The sequence below is a fragment of the Erythranthe guttata genome, chromosome 6, assembly GCF_056151865.1.
Source record: "Erythranthe guttata isolate IM_541 chromosome 6, IM_541, whole genome shotgun sequence".
Taxonomy (NCBI): Eukaryota; Viridiplantae; Streptophyta; class Magnoliopsida; order Lamiales; family Phrymaceae; genus Erythranthe; species Erythranthe guttata.
This window is the reverse complement of record NC_142538.1, coordinates 8,282,973-8,305,301: the sequence shown is the minus strand read 5'-3', so window position 1 is coordinate 8,305,301 and position 22,329 is coordinate 8,282,973. Positions and strand designations below refer to the sequence as shown.

At 36.1% G+C, this 22,329-nt stretch overlaps 1 protein-coding gene across 1 annotated transcript; it reads left to right on the top strand.

Moving 5' to 3' along the window:
- The first annotated feature begins 18,555 nt into the window (after nucleotides 1-18,555).
- Nucleotides 18,556-20,346, top strand: LOC105960314 (uncharacterized). The gene is made up of 2 exons (XM_012984479.2): nucleotides 18,556-18,884; nucleotides 19,467-20,346. The coding sequence occupies exons 1-2, from the start codon at nucleotides 18,556-18,558 to the stop codon at nucleotides 20,344-20,346; spliced, it is 1,209 nt and encodes a 402-aa protein (XP_012839933.2).
- The last annotated feature ends 1,983 nt before the right edge of the window (nucleotides 20,347-22,329 follow it).

The following is a 22,329-nucleotide window of genomic DNA, read 5'->3' as shown; positions in this document are numbered from 1 at the left end:
ACCGTATCTTTCGGTATAGAAAAATTCTATACCGTTACCGTACCAACAATTGCGGTATACCGTTATTCGGTATACCGTTAGTTTCGGTACGGTATGATCGGTACGTGGTAATCTACCGTACATCATTTTTTGATGAACTTGGATGATACCATAATTAAGATGAATACTAAATAAATGCATAAATACAAAAAAATAAGCAAATGAATGTGGTAATCAAGCAATCTACATGAATATACATTATACGACCGTAGTAGCATATGTTGTTTTTATTAACTAATGCTTACTAAGATATCTATAGAAAAATTGTAGAAACTTATAATGAGCAAAAAAGTTTCATGGTTTAAGTGAGAGAAATAAAAAAAATTGCAATAATGCAAATGAATCAAAAGGCTAGGAACTCGGGGGAAAAGAAAGGGAGAAGAAAATTATGGCAAAAAGTACTCCACCAATAAAAGATTAATTGGACTTTGAAACTAAAGAAGTACGTGACATAAACAAAGCTTTAACGAGAGCTAAATATTGAGTTTGCATGAATATATGAAGATAATAAAAAAATTATCATTATGTAAAATAATATATATAGGATGTATCATATCGTTATTCTTTTGTTTTTTATTTTTTTTATAATATTTGTTGACTATATTTTTTTTATTTAACAATATAGAAGGAAAAATATATTAACTAATTTTAAAAATACAAAGTTGCGGTACGGTACGGTATTACTATGGTATTGAAGATACAATACCGCTACCGTACCGTAAGACAATGGTACGGTACCGATACCGTACCAAATGTAGTGGTAACCGATAGTTCGGTATTTATTCGGTAATTTGTGGTAGGTATACCGTGGTAATCGGTATTTGATAATTTTTGCCGAGCCCTAATATTAGAAATACAAAAGTATACACATTCAGCTCTTTAAGAATTATTTAATCAAATTCGTCATACAATTAGTGACAAATTAAAAACAAAAATAAATTTGTCGCAAAATAGAGTGATAAATTACCGACGAATTGAAAGTTGTCGCAAATCAGTGACGTAGTTCCGACGAAAAGGTTATTCGTCCCAAATGTAGTGACAAATTTCCGACGTAAATGAAATTCGTCGCCAATTAGTGACGCAGTTCCGACAAAAAATATATCCATCGAAGAAACAGCGACGATTGTCCGACGAAAATGATATTCGTCACAAAAATAGTGACTATTTATCGATTCAATGTGATTGCGTCGCAAAATTAGCATCTGATTAGTAACGTCTTTTGATTGCGTTGCAACATCAGTGACGATTTAGCAATGAAACGTAAATGCGTCGCTAATCAGCGACTAGTCTCCAACCAAATCAGAATCCCTCGCAAATAAATTGTAATCTGTCACAAATTGGTCGATAATTTGTCAATAAATAGCGACAACTTATTTGGTCGCTGAATGTTCGTCGGTGAAGCCCTGTTTTCTTGTAGTGGTAATGGCATGAGCAATAGTAATAGTAATAGTAATATAAGATAAGCCATGATTAATTAAATAGTTGGACTTAATTTGATGTTTGGTATTCTCAATAAATTCCCGGGTCGACCCGCCAAAATTATATAATCATGGTTTATCTTGCCTTATCTTGGCTTATCTTGCCTTCTAATGAGTTTTTTTTTGTTGGACGTTTCAAGCTCCAACAAAATAATTAGGTCTCATTAGATTATTTTATCTTATCTTGGCTAATCTTATCTTGCCAACCAAACGGGGCCTTAGTATTAGTATTAATATTAGTATTAGTATTAGTATTAGTATTAGTATTAGTATTAGTATTAGTATTAGTATTAGCTATTAGTATTAGCATTAAATATTAGTATTAGAATTAGTCTTAATATTAATATTAGTATTATTATTATTATTAGTATTATTATTAGTATTAGTATTAGTATTAGTATTAGTGTAAGCTATTAGGCACCGTTTGGTTGGCAAGATAAGATTAGCCAATATAAGATTAAATAACCTAATGAAACCCAACTATTTTATTGGAGCTTGAAACGTCCAACAAAAAAAAAAAAACTCATTATAAGACAAGATAACCCAAGATAAGGCAAGATAAGCCATGATTATATAATTTTGGTGGGTCGACCCGACAATTTATTGAGGATACCAAACATCAAACTAAGTCCAACTATTTAGTTTCATGGCTTATCTTGGCTACCAAACGGGGCCTTAATATTAGTATTAGTATTAGTATTAGTATTAGTATTAGTATTAGTATTAGTATTAGTATTAGTATTAGTATTAGTATTAGTATTAGTATTAGTATTAGTATTAGTATTAGTATTAGTATTAGTATTAGTATTAGTATTAGTATTAGTATTAGTATTAATATTAGTATTAATATTAGTATTAAAATTAGTATTAGTATTAGGATTAAAATTAGTATTAGTTAGTCATAGTGTCAGTAATAGTAGTGTTAGTGTTAGTATTAGAGTTGGTGTTAGTGTTACTATTTGTGTTAGGATTATAATTAATATTAGTATATGATTAGTATTAAGTTTAGTATTATAATTAACATTAGCATTAGGATTACGATTACGGTTATGACTAGAATAAGGATCAAAATTAGCATTAGGATTAGGATTAACACTAGCATTAATATCTTCATTAGCATATTTGGATTATTATTATTATCATTGTGATTAGTAGTAGTATTACAATTAACATCAGAATATTAGCATTAACATATTAGGATCTGTTAGAGTAGGTGACCAACAAGCCAACATGTGGCTGTGGTCTTTCGTATTTATTATGGTAATAAACGAACCTTTATTCGTATTAATGATAAAAGACCTTGGCATTCTATATCTTTGTCCCTTTGTCACAAGCATAGATATAGTCCTTACAGTTATTACAAGTACTAGTAATTGATCGTTAGGATCGTGAGATATTTGCTTAAGTATTATAACTGTTAAACGTGTTCCTAGTCGAAGGGTTACGCCACCAATGAGGATATCGGCCTTTCCCATTAGAGACTAGCACTTAGTGTATGTGTACTGCATCTCATCAGTAAACGGTATTGTGATATCGGCATGCATAAGTGGGTGCTCGTAAGTTGACGAGTTCACTGAACTCCCTCACCCTAGAAATCTCTAAGTGGTTCCCAATAATCGAGTAGAGATATCTATGGTATAGTTGTACACCATTAGTCCTTATGACCTAGACATCACCGTGACTTCACTAGAGGACCAGCTGTATCGTGACCTGTCCCTGAGTTCCACCGAGGACCATCCCAAGGGCCAGTGTTCGTGCAGTCCGAAATCTAGTGGGAGGTCTGTGCATTGTAGTCGGGGATTCGATCGCTAGAATAGTCTTGGATGTCCTGTGTGTTCTGATAGTTTGTAATCATTCTAAGTCTCTGGCCAGAGCTGACTAAGTGATGATTAGAGAATTCGATTCTCTAAGTCATGCACGTGACGATTACAACACTTGGAACGATCGCACCGTCATCGAACATATAAAGAGGTCTCGATGAACCAATGCCTCTAGTTCGATCGGGACATATGAATCGAAGGGACCGTACTGTACGTTAACTATATCTGAAGGTTCTTGCAGGCACTTCATTTGTATCTAGGGAATCATGACGCGTAGTTGCTAGACGCCAATCTTGATTCGTTGGGTGATTAAGGTGAAATGAGTTTCATCTTAATCGTAACTCTAAGGGGACGAGTTTTGACCACAAAGGGTTGTGGACCCACGGCTAGCTTACACCTGAACCATCGAGGGTCACACTGCTCGTGCACATGAGATCTTTGAATAAACGGTCAAAGGTAAAATATGTTTATCTTTGCATGATTGGAAGTCAATATGATTGGGTCCAACATTCGTAATTTGGAATTATGAATGAGAATAAGAAAAGGAAAAGAATAGGCGAACGTATTAGTGAACCTTCTAAATCGGGAAGTTTCCAAATTTAGAAAGTGCACTGAATTAGGGTTTCCACTTTTGGAAAGTTGGAAATCGAGAGTTGGCACTCGTAATGACGAGGACATTATAATGATTCCGAAAATGGAAAATGTAATCGTTACAGTTTTCCGATCATCGAATTGAGAGAGATGAGCAAGTAAGAGAACTAACGAACTTAAGCTGTTGGGCCCGGTCCAACTTAAGCCCGTTAGGGTTTTATGCAAGACATATAAATACTTGATTTATAGGTCTTGCACACACACAACTAAGAGAACACACGTTCATAACCCTAGCCGCTGCCTCTCTCGATCAGCCACCCTCTCCCACGGCCACCACCACCGCGTCGTCGCCGGAAATTCGTCGGAATCAGCCACCCGTTGGCCGATCTCTTTCGGTATTCCTTTCCTTCTTTCTTTTCTTCCGTTATTCTGACTATTACGTGTCTAGTGCCACGTGTTTAGTAGATCGAAGTATACGAGGTGAAATCCAAGAGGAGGGAGATCGAAGAATCGAAGATGCGAGAAGGCAATTCCGAAAAACTGCTCTCGGATTTTCTGCGCTGCCCAGCGAGAAAATTCACCATAAATCAACCGATCATCCGATGGACGTGAAATTTTGACAGCATCTTCACGACTCAAAAATCTACCATCGTCTAGAAGAAATTGTTCATCCAGGAAATACGCATGGAGATACTGAAGTCGGAGCAAGGCTGTAATTTCAGATCAGCAAACAGGTTGGATCAATAGGAGTGGGAAGAGCAGCTAGCCATCTTCTCTGCGCGTGAATCACATGCGCTGCCGTAGCTCGGATCATCGCCGTTGCTGCCCCGGATTACACGGATTGGTTTCCGTGGGAATCTAGCTTTGCTTAGTGCGCCTACCTCACGCTTCAAGAGGTAATGTTTCGAATCAATTGTCATTCGATTCGGTTACGTTTAAATTAATATATGCATGTTCGTTTTAATAAGAAACTTGTATGATTTTATGTGACTACATGAAATTGGTTTTATTATTGCGAGCATGATTATTTGATTTAAACGCGAGCGTGCTAATTGATTTAATTTCGATTAAGTAATTAAGCATGTATGTTGTTTTAATTTCGCTGGAAGCGCAAAGGTACGCAATGTATGTTGTTTTTAATTTCGCTGGAAGCGCAAAGGTACGCAATTAATTGATTTAATTATCGGGCATGTGCTTATGTGTTTTAAAGTTGTTTAATTCGCATAAAATTTTTGTTTTCCGCTGCGTACGCGTGCCCGAAACCCAACAGTGGTATCAGAGCTCGTTGCGCAATTAATTGCGTTCGTTTTAATATGCTATGATTTTATGCATGTTCGATTTATTGAAGTAGTGATTGTTGTATTATGTAATTGGGAGTTTTCGTAAGTTTAAAATATTTTTGAAATATTGTTTAGAATTTTTCCAGCTTTAAAATTGTTTGAAATTGGAAAAACGGATCTGAAATTATTTTTTAAACGTCGGTTTTTAATTATTTGGATCGAACCGGTCGAACCGGCCGGTTCGATGGTTGTGCACGATCCAATCGACCGAATCCAAGTGGATTCGGGTCGGTCAGACCGGTTCTCGGTCCGACTGACCCGGCCCACTGATTTGGGTCAATTGGACCGGGCAGAACCGGACCGTTTCGGTCCGAACCGGTCAGACCGGTCGGCCGAACCGGTTCACTGAAAAAAAAAAAAAAAATTTATTTCAGATTTCTAAAATTAAACTTAAAACAAATTGATTTTAATTTTCGGAAAATTATTTTCAATTAATCCCAATTAGATAATTGGATCGACAATCATCTATTTTAGTAAATAGGTGTTAGATTAATTAATTAATTTAAATTGTTAAATTGATTTCAATTAATAGAACACATTCATAATTTTGATTATGATTCAACTTAATTAGTAGTACCTCAACATTATTTGAATGATTTATGCTAGTTGAGGTTCTATAATTATTTTGAAAAACTCGATAATTAATTAATGTAATTAATTATGAAATTAGGTCGTATGTTCCTCTTAGGACAATATGCGCTTCCATATACCTTTAGAGAACATAGATGTAGGAATCACATAGACCAATCCAAACCTTCTGATGAGATAAAACATTTTAATAAAAATCCCTCATTCTTAATTTAATTAAGAATCATTTCAAGCTATAAAGAAAAACCCAATCTGTTGAGTTATTTCTTTCCTTCTGCCAACGGTTGGATTATGTGTAGCCCTTTACTATAGTGCAGTAAGCCGTGTTAGCGGGGAGTGCTATGGTAGAGTAAGCTGTAATTCAATTGACATAGCGATGAAGGTAGCCATAGAAAGGGGTTATGTTGAATTAACGTGGTCGGCTAGATTAACTAGGGACTGCATTAGTTTGGCATAATCAAGTTCTATGAGCATCTTTGATTGGTAGGTTAGACTTGACACACGACGATTTTGATATTCGCGAGATTAACTTAGGTCATTATCAAGTGTGAGGAAAATTAATTTAGGGTCATATTGTGGATATGATTGATTGTGATCTACCTTTGGGCAAATATAATCGGGCTAGATTAACTACGGGTTATATTTGTCTATTGGACCTAAAGCCCATTAAGAAAAATCAGTTTTCTCGTTTGTCTACTAGAGGGAAGTGGAACTCGATAAAATTAGTGGGAGAACAATTAAATAACACAAGTCCAAACATTTAATTGTAACAATCATTTAACGCGAATCTCTAATAATCCTCTTCTCTATATGTCTCAAATAATCATGTCTATGAATCCCATAATGTCAATCCTCGACAATAAACTCAATGGCCCTAATTACCTAGATTGGTTGCGTAGTCTTAAGCTTGTGCTAACCGTTGAGGGGCGTCTCTATGTTTTGAACGAGAGACTTCCCGCCACTATACCTGCCACAGCGACTGATGCTGAAAAGGAAACTTATGAAGCTTGGAAGAAAGATGACACACATGCTAGGTGCTATATGATAGCCGCCATGGAGCCCGCGCTTGCGAGGAAATATGAGTCTCACATGCATGCTTTCGATATAAAGGCTCATCTCGATAGCATGTATAGTGAGAATATTAGGGCATCGAGGTACGCTGCTACAAAGGAGTTGATCACGGCAAGACTGCGAGAAGGGACTTCGGTCCACGAGCACTGTCTCAAAATGATCACTCTCCTTGAAAAGCTAGTGAATCTTGATGTCACCCTCCCAGCCGAGCTCTCGTTGGATTTGATCATGTTATCTCTCCCTAGTTCCTATGAATCGTTCATAGTGAACTTCAACATGAACAAACTAGATCCTCCCTTGGATTAGTTAATGAACATGTTGGTCAGTTTCGAGTCCACCATTAAGAAAGAGAAGTCTGTTCTCATTGCTGTTACTTCTGCAAAGAATAGTTCTCCCCAAAAGAAGAGAAAGGAAAGAGTTCCCTTTCAAAACAACAAGTTCGAAGTGGGTGAAGGTAGTGGGGGCCCCTAAGGCGAAATTCAGCAAAACGTAGTGAGATATTAATGATAAAGAACTTTGGCATTCCCGGAAACCCAACTACAAACATATTAGGATATGGGGTTTTCCCGCTTATGTGAAGCGATTAGTGGGAGATAAGTTGGATAGTAAATCCGACTTGTGCTATTTTGTGGGGTATCCCGAAGATTCAATGGGATAGAAAAGCAGCACGATAGAACTTGAAGTAGTTCAAAGACCACAAAGTGAAGTTCAAGCGCAAGAACAAGTAATCGAACCAATACAACAATACACTAATATACCTCCTGAACCTACGGTACGTAGATCCGAAAGAGTTCGGAAAATGCCGGATAGGTTATTCCTCCTCGAATGATGAAGATCATGTTGATCTTGGACAAGATCCAAGAACATACAATGAGGCCGTATCGGATGCGGACATGGGACATTGGCTAACTGCCATGAAATCCGAAATGGACTCCATGTACTCCAACAAGGTATGGACCTTGGTAGATCCACCTAAGGGAATTGTTCCTATAGGCTGCAAGTGGATCTATAAGAAGAAAATTGGAGTGGATGGAAAGGTATCGACCTATAAAGCTAGATTGGTAGCGAAAGGATACACTCAAAGGCAAGGTGTTGACTATGAGGAAACCTTTTCGCCAGTCGCGATGCTGAAGTCCATTAGGATTTTGCTGGCCATAGCTGCGTGGTACGACTACGAGATATGGCAAATGGATGTGAAGACCGCTTTCCTTAATGGAGATATTGAGGAAGAAATTTATATGGCGCAGCCGGAAGGCTTCATATCTTCTAGAAGTGAGCAAAAAGTTTGCAAACTCCAGCGATCCATTTATGGATTGAAACAAGCATCCCGAAGTTGGAACATTAGGTTCGACTCAACTATCAAAGAGTTTGATTTTGAGAAGAATCCGGAGGAACCTTGTGTATACAAGAAGGTTAGTGGGAGGGCAGTGATATTTTTAGTGCTTTACGTTGACGACATTCTACTCATTGGGAATGACGTAGGAATGCTGCAACAAACGAAAGCATGGTTGTCCACACGTTTCTCAATGAAGGATTTGGGAGAAGCATCTTATGTATTAGGAATACGCATCCATAGAGATAGAGCGAGAAAGATGCTTGGTTTATCCCAAAGCCTGTACATAGACACCGTTATGAAACGGTTTAGCATGGAAGAATCCAAGAAGGGATTCTTGCCAATGTCCCATGGGGTTCGTCTCTCGAAATCTATGTGTCCGCAAACACCTAGTGAAGTCGAGGAGATGAAAAGGACGCCCTATGCTTCTGCCATATGAAGCATAATGTATGGCATTCTATGTACGAGACCCGATATTGCGTATGCTGTGAGTGTCACAAGCAGATATCAGTCTAACCCCGGCCCGGCTCACTGGAAAGCCGTGAAAGATATCCTCAAGTACTTGCGAAGGACTAAGGATATATTTTTGGTCTATGGAGGTGCCGAATTGAAATTAGAGGGTTTTACCGACTCTAGTTTTCAATCGGACGTGGACGACTCAAAGTCGAATTCTGGATTTATATTCACGCTTAAGGTGGTGCCGTGTGTTGGAAGAGTTCCAAGCAAAGCACGACGGCCGATTCCACTACCGAAGCGGAATACATTGCAGCATCTGAAGCTGCAAAAGAAGGGACTTGGATAAGGAAATTCATCCAAGAGTTGGGTGTCATTCCTGATGCTAGTGATCCAGTACCGTTGTACTGTGATAACACCGGAGCCGTGGCGCAAGCTAAGGAGACACGTTCTCATCAGAAGTCGAAGCATATTCTGAGAAAGTATCATGTGATCCGAGAGATCATTGATAGAGGTGAAGTTAAAGTAGAATGAGTCACCTCGAAAGAGTACGTTGCAAACCCCTTTACGAAGCCTTTACCGAAATCGATCCACGAGAAACATCGAGAGTCGATGGGATTGCGATTCGTGGGTAGTTGGCTTTAGGTCAAGTGGGAGATTGTTAGAGTAGGTGACCAACAAGCCAACATGTGGCTGTGGTCTTTCGTATTTATTATGGTAATAAACGAACCTTTATTCGTATTAATGATAAAAGACCTTGGCATTCTATATCTTTGTCCCTTTGTCACAAGCATAGATATAGTCCTTACAGTTATTACAAGTACTAGTAATTGATCGTTAGGATCGTGAGATATTTGCTTAAGTATTATAACTGTTAAACGTGTTCCTAGTCGAAGGGTTACGCCACCAATGAGGATATCGGCCTTTCCCATTAGAGACTAGCACTTAGTGTATGTGTACTGCATCTCATCAGTAAACGGTATTGTGATATCGGCATGCATAAGTGGGTGCTCGTAAGTTGACGAGTTCACTGAACTCCCTCACCCTAGAAATCTCTAAGTGGTTCCCAATAATCGAGTAGAGATATCTATGGTATAGTTGTACACCATTAGTCCTTATGACCTAGACATCACCGTGACTTCACTAGAGGACCAGCTGTATCGTGACCTGTCCCTGAGTTCCACCGAGGACCATCCCAAGGGCCAGTGTTCGTGCAGTCCGAAATCTAGTGGGAGGTCTGTGCATTGTAGTCGGGGATTCGATCGCTAGAATAGTCTTGGATGTCCTGTGTGTTCTGATAGTTTGTAATCATTCTAAGTCTCTGGCCAGAGCTGACTAAGTGATGATTAGAGAATTCGATTCTCTAAGTCATGCACGTGACGATTACAACACTTGGAACGATCGCACCGTCATCGAACATATAAAGAGGTCTCGATGAACCAATGCCTCTAGTTCGATCGGGACATATGAATCGAAGGGACCGTACTGTACGTTAACTATATCTGAAGGTTCTTGCAGGCACTTCATTTGTATCTAGGGAATCATGACGTGTAGTTGCTAGACGCCAATCTTGATTCGTTGGGTGATTAAGGTGAAATGAGTTTCATCTTAATCGTAACTCTAAGGGGACGAGTTTTGACCACAAAGGGTTGTGGGCCCACGGCTAGCTTACACCTGAACCATCGAGGGTCACACTGCTCGTGCACATGAGATCTTTGAATAAACGGTCAAAGGTAAAATATGTTTATCTTTGCATGATTGGAAGTCAATATGATTGGGTCCAACATTCGTAATTTGGAATTATGAATGAGAATAAGAAAAGGAAAAGAATAGGCGAACGTATTAGTGAACCTTCTAAATCGGGAAGTTTCCAAATTTAGAAAGTGCACTGAATTAGGGTTTCCACTTTTGGAAAGTTGGAAATCGAGAGTTGGCACTCGTAATGACGAGGACATTATAATGATTCCGAAAATGTAATCGTTACAGTTTTCCGATCATCGAATTGAGAGAGATGAGCAAGTAAGAGAACTAACGAACTTAAGCTGTTGGGCCCGGTCCAACTTAAGCCCGTTAGGGTTTTATGCAAGACATATAAATACTTGATTTATAGGTCTTGCACACACACAACTAAGAGAACACACGTTCATAACCCTAGCCGCTGCCTCTCTCGATCAGCCACCCTCTCCCACGGCCACCACCACCGCGTCGTCGCCGGAAATTCGCCGGAATCAGCCACCCGTTGGCCGATCTCTTTCGGTATTCCTTTCCTTCTTTCTTTTCTTCCGTTATTCTGACTATTACGTGTCTAGTGCCACGTGTTTAGTAGATCGAAGTATACGAGGTGAAATCCAAGAGGAGGAAGATCGAAGATGCGAAGATGCGAAAAGGCAATTCCGAAAAACTGCTCTCGGATTTTCTGGGCTGCCCAGCGAGAAAATTCGCCATAAATCAACCGGTCATCCGATGGACGTGAAATTTTGACAGCAGCTTCACGACTCATAAATCTACCATCTTCTAGAAGGAATTGTTCATCCAGAAAATAAGCATGGAGATACTGAAGTCGGAGCAAGGCTATAATTTCAGATCAGCAAACAGGTTGGATCAATAGGAGTGGGAAGAGCAGCTAGCCATCTTCTCTGCGCGTGAATCACATGCGCTGCCGTAGCTCGGATCATCGCCGTTGCTGCCCCGGATTGCACGGATTGGTTTCCGTGGGAATCTAGCTTTGCTTAGTGCGCCTACCTCACGCTTCAAGAGGTAATGTTTCGAATCAATTGTCATTCGATTCGGTTACGTTTAAATTAATATATGCATGTTCGTTTTAATAAGAAACTTGTATGATTTTATGTGACTACATGAAATTGGTTTTATTATTGCGAGCATGATTATTTGATTTAAACGCGAGCGTGCTAATTGATTTAATTTCGATTAAGTAATTAAGCATGTATGTTGTTTTAATTTCGCTGGAAGCGCAAAGGTACGCAATGTATGTTGTTTTTAATTTCGCTGGAAGCGCAAAGGTACGCAATTAATTGATTTAATTATCGGGCATGTGCTTATGTGTTTTAAAGTTGTTTAATTCGCATAAAATTTTTGTTTTCCGCTGCGTACGCGTGCCCGAAACCCAACAGGATCAACATTAGCATATTAGAGTAATCATTAACATATTAGGATTAGTACTAGGACTAAGATTAGTATTAGTATTAGAATTATGATTACGATTAAAATTAGAATGCGTGTTAGTATTAGTATTTCTATTAGGATTAGGATTAGGATTAGGATTATAAGATTAAGATTATAATTAGTATTAGAATTAGAATTAGTATTAGCTTTATAATTACGATTAGGATTTTAATATTAACATCAGTATTTGGATTATAATTAAGATTAAGATTAGCATTAGAATTAAGATTAGTATTAGAATTAAAATTAGCATTAGAATTAGCATATTTTGTTCATCTACATTAGTATAACATTAACATTAGCATTAGCATATTTGGATTAACATCAGCATTAGGATTATGTTTATTAAGCATTAGCAGTAGCAGGAGAATTAAAATTATGATTAACACTAGCATATTAACCTTAGCGTTTGCATTAGCATCAGTATATTAGAATTAGAATTACCATTAGTGTTAGCATTAGGATTAGCATTAACATCAGCATTAGGATTATGTTTATTAAGCATTAGCAGTAGCAGGAGAATTAGAATTACGATCAACATTAGCATATTAACCTTAGCGTTTGCATTTGCATTAGTATATTAGAATTATCATTAGCATTAGGATTAGAATTAACATTAGCATATTAGGATTACTATTAGTATTAGGATTAACATTATGATTAAAATTACTATTAGTATATTAGTATTAGCATTTTGATTAGAATTATGATCAATATTAGCATTAGCGTTAATATTACCATATTAGAATTCGTATTAAGATTAGCGTTAGCATTAGCATATGTGAATTTCTATTAGGATTAGAACTATGATTAGTATTATTATTAGGATTAGGATTATTATTAAGATTGAGATTAACATTATCATTAGGATTCTATTATGATTATGATTAAGATTATGATTATGATTAATATTAGGATTGTGATTTGGGTTAGAATGAGCATTAGAATTAGTGTTAGGGTTATGATTAGCATTAGAATTAGAATTATTATTAGTTTATTAGCATTGAAATACTAGGATTAAGATTAACATTAGCATATTAGGATTAACATTAGCATTAACGTATTCAAATCAGCATTAGAATTAGGATTATGATTAGTATTAGCATTGACATTGACAATGGCATTAGCATACTAGGATTATCAGTAGCATTAGTATTACTAATAGTAATAATATCATTAGATTAGTAGTAATATTTGTTATGGTAATGGTAACGGTAACGGTAAAGGTAATGGACGGTAATGGTAATGGTAATATTAGATTAGTATTAATTTTATCCGATGCTATCCGTTCAAGAGGCGAATAGTAATAAACGTTGTTTCCAGTGGCATTGCTTCGCTTTTACTCTCCGGTGGAATTGCACATTCGAGATTTGGACTGCCAATAATTGTACATGAGAGCTCCACGTGTAGCATCAAACAACAAAATCCACATGTGGTATTATTGTCTAGATCAAAACTAATCATATGGGAAGAGACACCGATGATGCACAAGTACTGTTTCGAAGCACTTGACAATACAATGAAATCGATACTTGATTCAGATATGCCATTCGGAGGCAAGGTTGTAGTTCTTGGAGGGGACTTTCGGCAAATTCTACCAGTTCTGTTGAAAGCATCGAGACAAGACATTGTTCATCCTACAATTAATTCATCACCGTTGTGGAGACAATATAAGGTTATGATGTTGAACAAAAACAATAGACTTCAGTTGCCATTCCCTTCCGTCAATGCGGACGAAATAAAAGTGTTTGTGGAGTGGATATTGAGAATCGGTAATGGCGATGTTGACGAGGTCAATGATGGTGATGCGGCAATTGAGATTCCCAATGAATAATGTTGTATACAATGAAGTTTTTCAGCGTATATGAAGGTACTCCTAGGTCTATTCTATGCTACACCGGTTAGATCTTTTCCATTCATATACACCCAAACACACCCACACCCACATTGGTATGTGTAGATCAACGGTAAAAAATCACCCGGTTAGTTTTCACCAGGTGTAGCATAGAAATAACCATTACTCCTATATAAAAATTTATACGGTAGAAAATAACAACCTTTATTTTATATTAGTTATATGTTTTGTTATTGCTCATTCGTAGCGTAATTGAATTTGTACTACAAACTTGCTCAAAAAAGTAATTTCTTAAAATTATTTTATATTATTAAACATTTATATTGGTATTGTTTTGTTAACGTTTTACTTCTTTCATATGATTATTGCACAAAATATGCAGGTCAACTGCAATGCATTGGAGTCGTTACACGCGTTTAGAGTTATTGGTATAAAAAACCTGATTGTTTGTATCGAATTCAAAGTTTGAACAGAGATATATCATTACTTTTTTTTTTTTTTTTTTTTTAATATTTACTACTTTTTTGTATTACATATCAACAATTGATCTTGCTATATTTATAAACTCTTTATTATTAAATATTTGTTTTTAAAATGATTACCCCGTGCATCGCACGGGTGTAGTACTAGTTGTTGTAAATTGGACACCTTACCTTTTCTTTAATCTTAAAGATAGATAATTTGCATAAATTATACTCCATATAAGTGAGGTACTCTCACCGTTTCAATAATTTTACTAAAAAAAAAATTGTATCATGTAAGTTGTAGCTGCTACTTGTTTTACTATTAATAATGTATGTTATGTATTTTTTTTACTTTCAACTAAAAAAATACGCATAATATCTCACGTAGTGGTGTAATTTTCTTAGCTTTGTGCTAATTTTTTTATCAATAATTAAGTGATGATATTGCCATTTTATGATACTCAAGTTTAAATTAAATGCACATATTAAATGTCATCGAAATTTCATATAATACTTTATTTTCTGTTTCTCAAAGGCTTCCTTTATCAAGTAGATGACTAATATTAATATATTATACCATATTCTCTTTATTCATTTATTTTATTATGAGAATACAACTTTTTGAATCATAAGTTGAATTCTTATTTTTTCTTTTGAAATCGAATTATGCTTGAACAATATGGTGAAAATTTATCCTCAGACAAAGTAATTTTCTAAATGATTCTAAATATACATTATTTTTATCGTTTAGTCGTTATTCTCTAAAGTGTTATTAAATAAAAGTTTCTTTGAAGTTCATCGAATTTGTAAATAAAATTTCAACCTAAATAAGAAGAAAAAAATATCATTTCTATAAAATTCTATGTTATGAAACACTGCTGAACAAAACAACTACCTAAACCGGAAAATCCACTCACCCTAAAAAAACAAAATATCATTTCTAGGAAATTCGATATTAAACACCGTAGAACAAAACCAATTCCTAAACCTGAAAAGCCCGACATCCAACTCTCGATACACATCAAGCAAATAAGTTTAATCTCTTGTACAGAAGTTGCCATTTTATTTCAATGCTAAGAAATTTGTAGTGACTTACGACAATTTTTTCGAATTTGCAACAAAAAATTGAAAAGCAAATAAAAAATGAATGATAAATCTACAAAACAGATAAAAGAGATCACACATAGCTCCTTGTACTTGCCAAATATAGTTGCCAACCGTTGACCGAAGAACTTGTAGAAACAAAATGGAGAAACATGTTTCTGTTAGTACACCAAAATGTGAAAGTGGAGAATTGCCCTTCTTTCCACTCTAAATATAATGCATTTTATAGTAGCAAAAAGGTAGTCAAATGGTCGATTTTAGTATTCATTCTCCCAAACTCCTCAAATTCTTTAACCCATTATTTGAATCGGTTACTTAAACATTCATGTACCTATTCATTTGTAGATTTACCTCTACGTATAGATGTGTTAATTTTTTTATTTAATTAAATTGTTTTTACTAACTTAATCACCTAGGGGCATTTTTGTATATAAAAAAATGGAAGAAACCCCAATTATATTCATCCTTTTATAGATAGTATAGATAGATAATAATTTAATTTAATCAAAAGTACGCTTTAAATAAATATTTCTAAATTTTTCTACTTAAATATGATAATATTAAAACATGAATTATTGGGACCATGGTTCGCGCGGAAACACAATGGGAACAGTCCTCCCATGCTGAAGAGTATTTGCGAAAGAGTACCGATAATTTGGTCGCCTTTTTCGGCGATCAAATGGTGGATTCGAGGTATGTGTATGGTGTTTGGAAAACTGGGATTAAATTGGAGAAATGTTGGATGGAGAGAGGTGAGATTGAAGAGGCTGCTCCAAACTCTACTTGAGCGTCTAAATCTGGGTCAATACCAGCAAAAACATCTCTGAACAAGGTTCTAGCACCTTGCCAAATATGTCTGAAGAAGAAGGGCAAAACAAAGGAAGTATGCCCAAAAGTAAATGTTGAGTGTAGATTTTACTCTCAATATGTTTACTTTAAGTGGATCTTTTGTTTAGATTTAATTATATTTGTGCTTTAATTGATTGATTTTGTGTTTTATAGGTTAAAACGAGAATTATGTGTCCATGAAGAAAGAAAGATCAAAAAGAAAGGAAAAAGTTGCAAATAAGGAAATAAATCAAATAGGAAGAAGGAATCTCGCAACAGCTTTGGCAGTGTCCACCATTTCGAGCATATCTCTCTCATACGAACTCCAAATCAGCTGATTTTGGCGGCATTGGCTACAATTTTTATTCACGCAACATTCCAAACATCGGGCTCCAACATGGCGGAAATCGAAGAACAAATCCTCATGGGGAAAAGTGGCGAAAATTGATTCCTATTAGGTTTCCACTACTTCCTTATCAAGAAAAGCCTATAAAAGCAACAAGTCTCTACACCATAAGGAACGGAATTTATACACCACAAAACGCGAGAAACGAAGATCAACGAAGACTCAAGTGTACTTTTTTCTTATTTAATTTTTTTTTCTTTATCATAAGAATCACGAGTAGCTAAGTCTTTATTTCTAGAATTTTATCCGAACCCTATGTGGGATTTATGAACGCAATTCTATGATCTTATGTAAGTTTTAATTCCGGATTATTTCTTCTACTTGTTTTATTAAGTGCATGAATTTGATCATCTTATGTGCTTTTATGTTATTGTTAATCGCATGAATCGGAAGATCGAGTTAATAATTAGAACTGTGGTAGAAGATCCTTTGTGGTATTAACATAGGAATATAGTTAATCTCTTAAATAGCCATTATTGAGATTTGTGCTTAATGATGTGTTCTATAATTAATTGCGTAGGAATACATTAATTGAATCTAGAGTATTAGAATCGTAATACACGCGGAAGCGAGTTATGATTAATTTAGCATCTCATGTTAATAATCTGAGTTAATTACTTGCATAATTGAAGGAATTGGGGGAGTAATAATTACATAGGGAGAAGAATAAAATCCTAGGCTTGTTTACTTTGATTAAATCTTCGTCTAAATTTCTTTCTTGTTTTTGCCTTTTTAATTTGTTTTAATTGCTTTACTTTAATTTAGTTTATTATTCATCTTTCGACTGTGTAGGGTGGGCTTGATAGCAATTGGTAGAATTTAGCGTCTAGGATTAAATAATTAAATATTATCTGTGGGATCGATACTTGAACTTAAAAATCCACTTTATTACTTGTACGATATGTGCACTTGGGTGTAGGTATTACCACCAACAGTAAACCATCCCCTTGGACTGCTACGAAAAACACCATCGGATTTCAAAGTCGAACGATCTAATTCAAAAATTTCACCCAATTGAGCACGTCTAGCATATTTTTTTACGGTAACAGGATCACTATAAATGGCTTCATTGAGTTCGCTGCCATAGAACTCAACGATTACACATACTTGTTCAACATTATACTTCGATTCTGCCCTCCTAAAAGGAACATCAGCTCTAACAATTCCCTCGCCGTCTACCAAAACGACTCGAATTTAGATAGTGATTGTTTGGGAAGAGAAGGTGGAGAAATGCGGCGGAGAGTTTTGTGTCTTGAGGAGAAGATTGATGTTTGTGTGAATGTGGTTCTTCTTATTTAGTATTTGATGGTTTGGTTAATCTCATTTCATCATTTGTTAAATCTTGTGTTTGATTGGTTGTTACATACAACAATTTTGTGCACATTCACTCATAAAATAAGGCCAAATTACAGTCAGCCATAAGATAACATTAAATTTTAAAAATTTCTCATGTTTGGGTAATTACAATCACTCATAAGATAAAATTAAATTTTAAAAATTTCTCATGTTTGGGTAATTACAATCACTCTCATCAACTATCTATTGTTTACACGTCCATCTTTATGACTTATTAAATGAGGGAGTTTTCGTAAGACAATAGTTAACTGGGAGAGGTTGTAATTATTTAAACAAGAAGGTTTTTTTTGGGACAAGTACAGATAAATTCCCAACTCAAAAACAAACATACGGGTCAGTCCCCAGTAATGTTTTACTAGCGGGTCAGTCCCTACAGCAAACATAAACATGCAGTTCAGTCCCTGACCCCACTTTTTTTCACTTTATACACTCTCTCTCCTCTCTCCTCTTTCCTCTCTCCTTTTTCTTCTATTTCTTCTACACTCTCTCTCATCTCTCATCTTTCTTCTATTTCTTCTACACTCTCTCTCCTCTCTCCTTTTTCTTCCATTTTTTCTCTTATGTTTCTCTCTCCTCTTCCTTTCCTCATATTCTCTGTTACTACTTTTTGTTTTCCGACCGCGAAAAAAAACTGTAATTTCCCACAATGGCAGCAAATGGTGAATCAAACCCCATCGCCGGTATTATTGGAAGTTGTCGGTACAGTGATTATCTGCACATCATTTCCATTAAGAATGATTCGACTTTAAAGGAAATCTATGAATCTATCTTAGTGAAGTGGAACGATATACATCCCGACAAATTGGTGCTCCAATACTTGGCTCCCCGTGAAAGAATGTTTGTCACACTGACTTCTGACGAAGACATGGTGAATATGGTTACATTGCATTTGGTAATGCACATGAGTGTAGTCGACATTATGGTGAGCCGCACTGATGAACTTGATGGGCGTAGAAGGAGGACCCCCAGCAACGGGTATGCAGCCATTCTGTTTTGTATGCATTTTCAATTTGTTTATGTGATCATAGCATAGAATATAATACTACATAGTATCGTGTTACTACAGTGATAGTGTAGAATAACTAAGCTCGTAGTATCATATAAGGCTACTAATAGTATGGAATGATTGTATATCAAGTATCTTATAAATTGAGTTCTCGTATGCAAGCATTCCACTCAAAGTACTTATTTCAATTGTTACAATTTATTTGTAGTTCACTGTAATAATCCAATTTGTTTCATTGTTTTTGCATTTTCCAGTGAGTCTGTTAGTTCCAACAGTCCGTTGCAAATTGAGTACAATCCGGTTGGAGATTCAATTGATGCATGGAGACATTGCATACGCGAGGTGAATCAAATTTTCAAAGATGCTAATGATTTTAGGTTTATGTTAAAAAATTACTGCATTGCTAACAATCGAACCTTTAAGTACAAGAAAAATGATCAACAAAAGATCATAGCCGTAGGCATTGTTGAAAATTGCAAATGGAGGGTTTATGCATCAGTTCATAAATTAGACAAGTTATTTGGCATTCGCAAATGTATTCTTGAGCACAGTTGTGGTGATGCTACTCTTCGTACAAGGGGTCATCCCAAAGCCGATGCTACGTGGATTTCGCAACTTATGAAACAAAAATTGAGAGATGAGCCAGGTTACAAACCAATTGCTATTTTGAATGAGGTCCAAAGAAAGTACGGTGTGGAGCTTAAGTACTATACGGCGTGGAGAGGTAAGGAGAAAGCAATGTATGACATTCATGGGGATGAGTCGAGCTGTTATGATAAACTGAGACGTTATTGTCGTGCACTGAAACAGAATAACCCTGGTAGTTGTGTCGATTATGAGATTGACCCTCAAACTCAAAAGTTTCTTCGGATCTTTATTAGTTTTGGAAATTCTATTTTGGGTTTCCACCGTGGGTGTAGGCAAATGATATGTTTGGATGGGACTCATATTAAAAATAAATACAAAGGTTGCTTACTTTCTGCTGTGTCCAAAGATCCAAATGATGAGTTATACACATTGGCCTATGCAATTGTTGATGCCGAGAATGATAGGAATTGGGAGTGGTTTTGTAATAAGCTGAAAGAGATTCTTGTTTATCACAATGGGGGTTTATTGAAAAATTACACAATTTTCTCTGATCGTCATTCGGGGCTTATTAAAGCCATTCCACTGGTATTTCCTGGTAGCAACCATGCTTATTGTTTGCGACATTTGGAGGATAACTTTAGAACAAAGGTTCTAAGATCGTATCCATTGCACAACAAAGCATATTGGGTGAGTGTTCTACATAAGGCTGCAATTGCTCCTACTCGGCAAGAGTTTGAGGAACATATATCTCATATAGTTCAATCAATGCCTCGTGCGGAATCATTTATCCGAGACTCTGATCCCAATCGTTGGGCCAATGCATACTTTTCTGGGGATAGATAGGGAATAATGAACAGTAACCAAGTTGAATGTTGGAATGGTTGGGTTAAAGATGAACGATCCTTGCCAGTTCCATCCATGATTGATATGATACGAATCAAAATAATGAAGATGATAGGTAATCGACGGGAAGATTCTTTAGTCATGGCTGGTACAGTGTGTCCAAGAGTTGAAAAGAGATTATTAATCAACTATACGGCCTCTCGCTTATTAAAATATACCAGATCCAGTGGTACGCGTTATGAGGTGTATGAAGAGGATAAGTTGTATGGTGTTGATTTAGAGACTAGGACATGTACTTGCAAATCTTGGCAGTTGGATAAACTTTCGTGCAAACATGCATGTGCAGGTATTGAGTCGAAAGGATATTCGGTATTTGAATTTGTTGATCCTTGCTTCCGGGTTGATTTGTACAAAGAAGTATACAAGTACACAATTAATCCAATTCCTTCATTTGATGAGGAATTTGATTTGTACAATGCACAAACAAATCATGGCCCGGAAGATGTATTTATTAATCCACGCCTGCATCGAAAGCTCAACCAGGCCGTAGAAGGACGAAAAGAATTCCATCGCAAGTCGAAACCCGTGTTATGAAGTGTGCACGGTGTGGTAAACCTGGACATAATCGCCGTACGTGCAAACAACCAGTCCCGTAGCACTACTCTGTTTCTACTTTCTTTTTATGTTGTTTGTACTTTGTTGACATGTACTTCGTACTATTTATCCATTTGTATGTAATATGATATGACTGTTTTAGTTACAATAGAGCGCACTGTTTTAGTTACAATGGTATTGTTGTTACGTTGATATAGTATAACGTACAACATAATATGGTTCACAGAAAAATAATAAGTGAATCGATTTGAATTTTATGACCGTTACAATAATATAGCCGTTATTTTTGTCGTCAGAACTTATAAAAAGCACGTAATTATGTTCATTTGCTTCTCATTCATGGCTTCTTCCAGTAGCAACTCTCAAAAGAGTAGCTTAAAATATAAAAAAGATAACTGCAAGCGTCATGATTGTGGGAAAAAAACAATAATCATGGTCTCGGAGACAAGTTTGAATCCATGGAGGCTATTTTATTGTTGCCCAGACCATGGCTATTCTCATTGGTGTGAGCCATTTGAAATTGGGCAAACTTTCTCCCACAACTATTCTCGATATGAAGAAAGTGAAGCTACGAGTGGATCAACGAACCAAGTTCATCGCGAAAGTAAAGTGAAGAATTCCAGAGATGAAGCGGGAGTAATTCAAAGTTTGATAGTGTTAAACCTAGTAATATTTGCAGTTTACATGATTTGTCAAACCTATGTATTGTTTCTTAACTAATCACCGTAACAATACAAGTTAAAAGTTAGTGTCGTGTATTGTAGCTCGTTAATCGTATTGTAATGTCAATGTGTAAGTACTTTGGGTACTTACAAATAAATTAACTCTATCGATGAATCAATTGTTGTTGTTCGTAAGAAATGTACTCATACAATATAGTGATAGTTATTGTTCTTCTAGTGTTCTGTATATCATATTCACAACTCACGCATGGATCGTACAATATCTACGTATTATAGTTCCCACGATATAGTCCTTATGTACTGTACTAATGGTACCCTTGTTATAGTACCATTTGGGGTCAACACGACCATAGAAAACCATCTCATCCCTCATTTATTCATTTTGTGACTCATTTACAAGAATTGAGACAACTTGGGAGTTGATAGGTATTGAATATGGTCACTTGTGATGAAAACAATCACTTATACATAGAAGCCTTGTACATTAGTAGTGTATCTTGTAAGGAATTCGATACATTTGTTCCTTTTCGGACGCCAAAGTCAAAACTAACCTGAAAAAACCTTACAACCTTAATTTAAAACATATTATATGTCTTTCCCACACTTATGTATCACAAATGTATAAAACAATATCGAGCAATTCAAGCCATCAATATTATGGTGTTGATTGGTCTAACGACTAGTA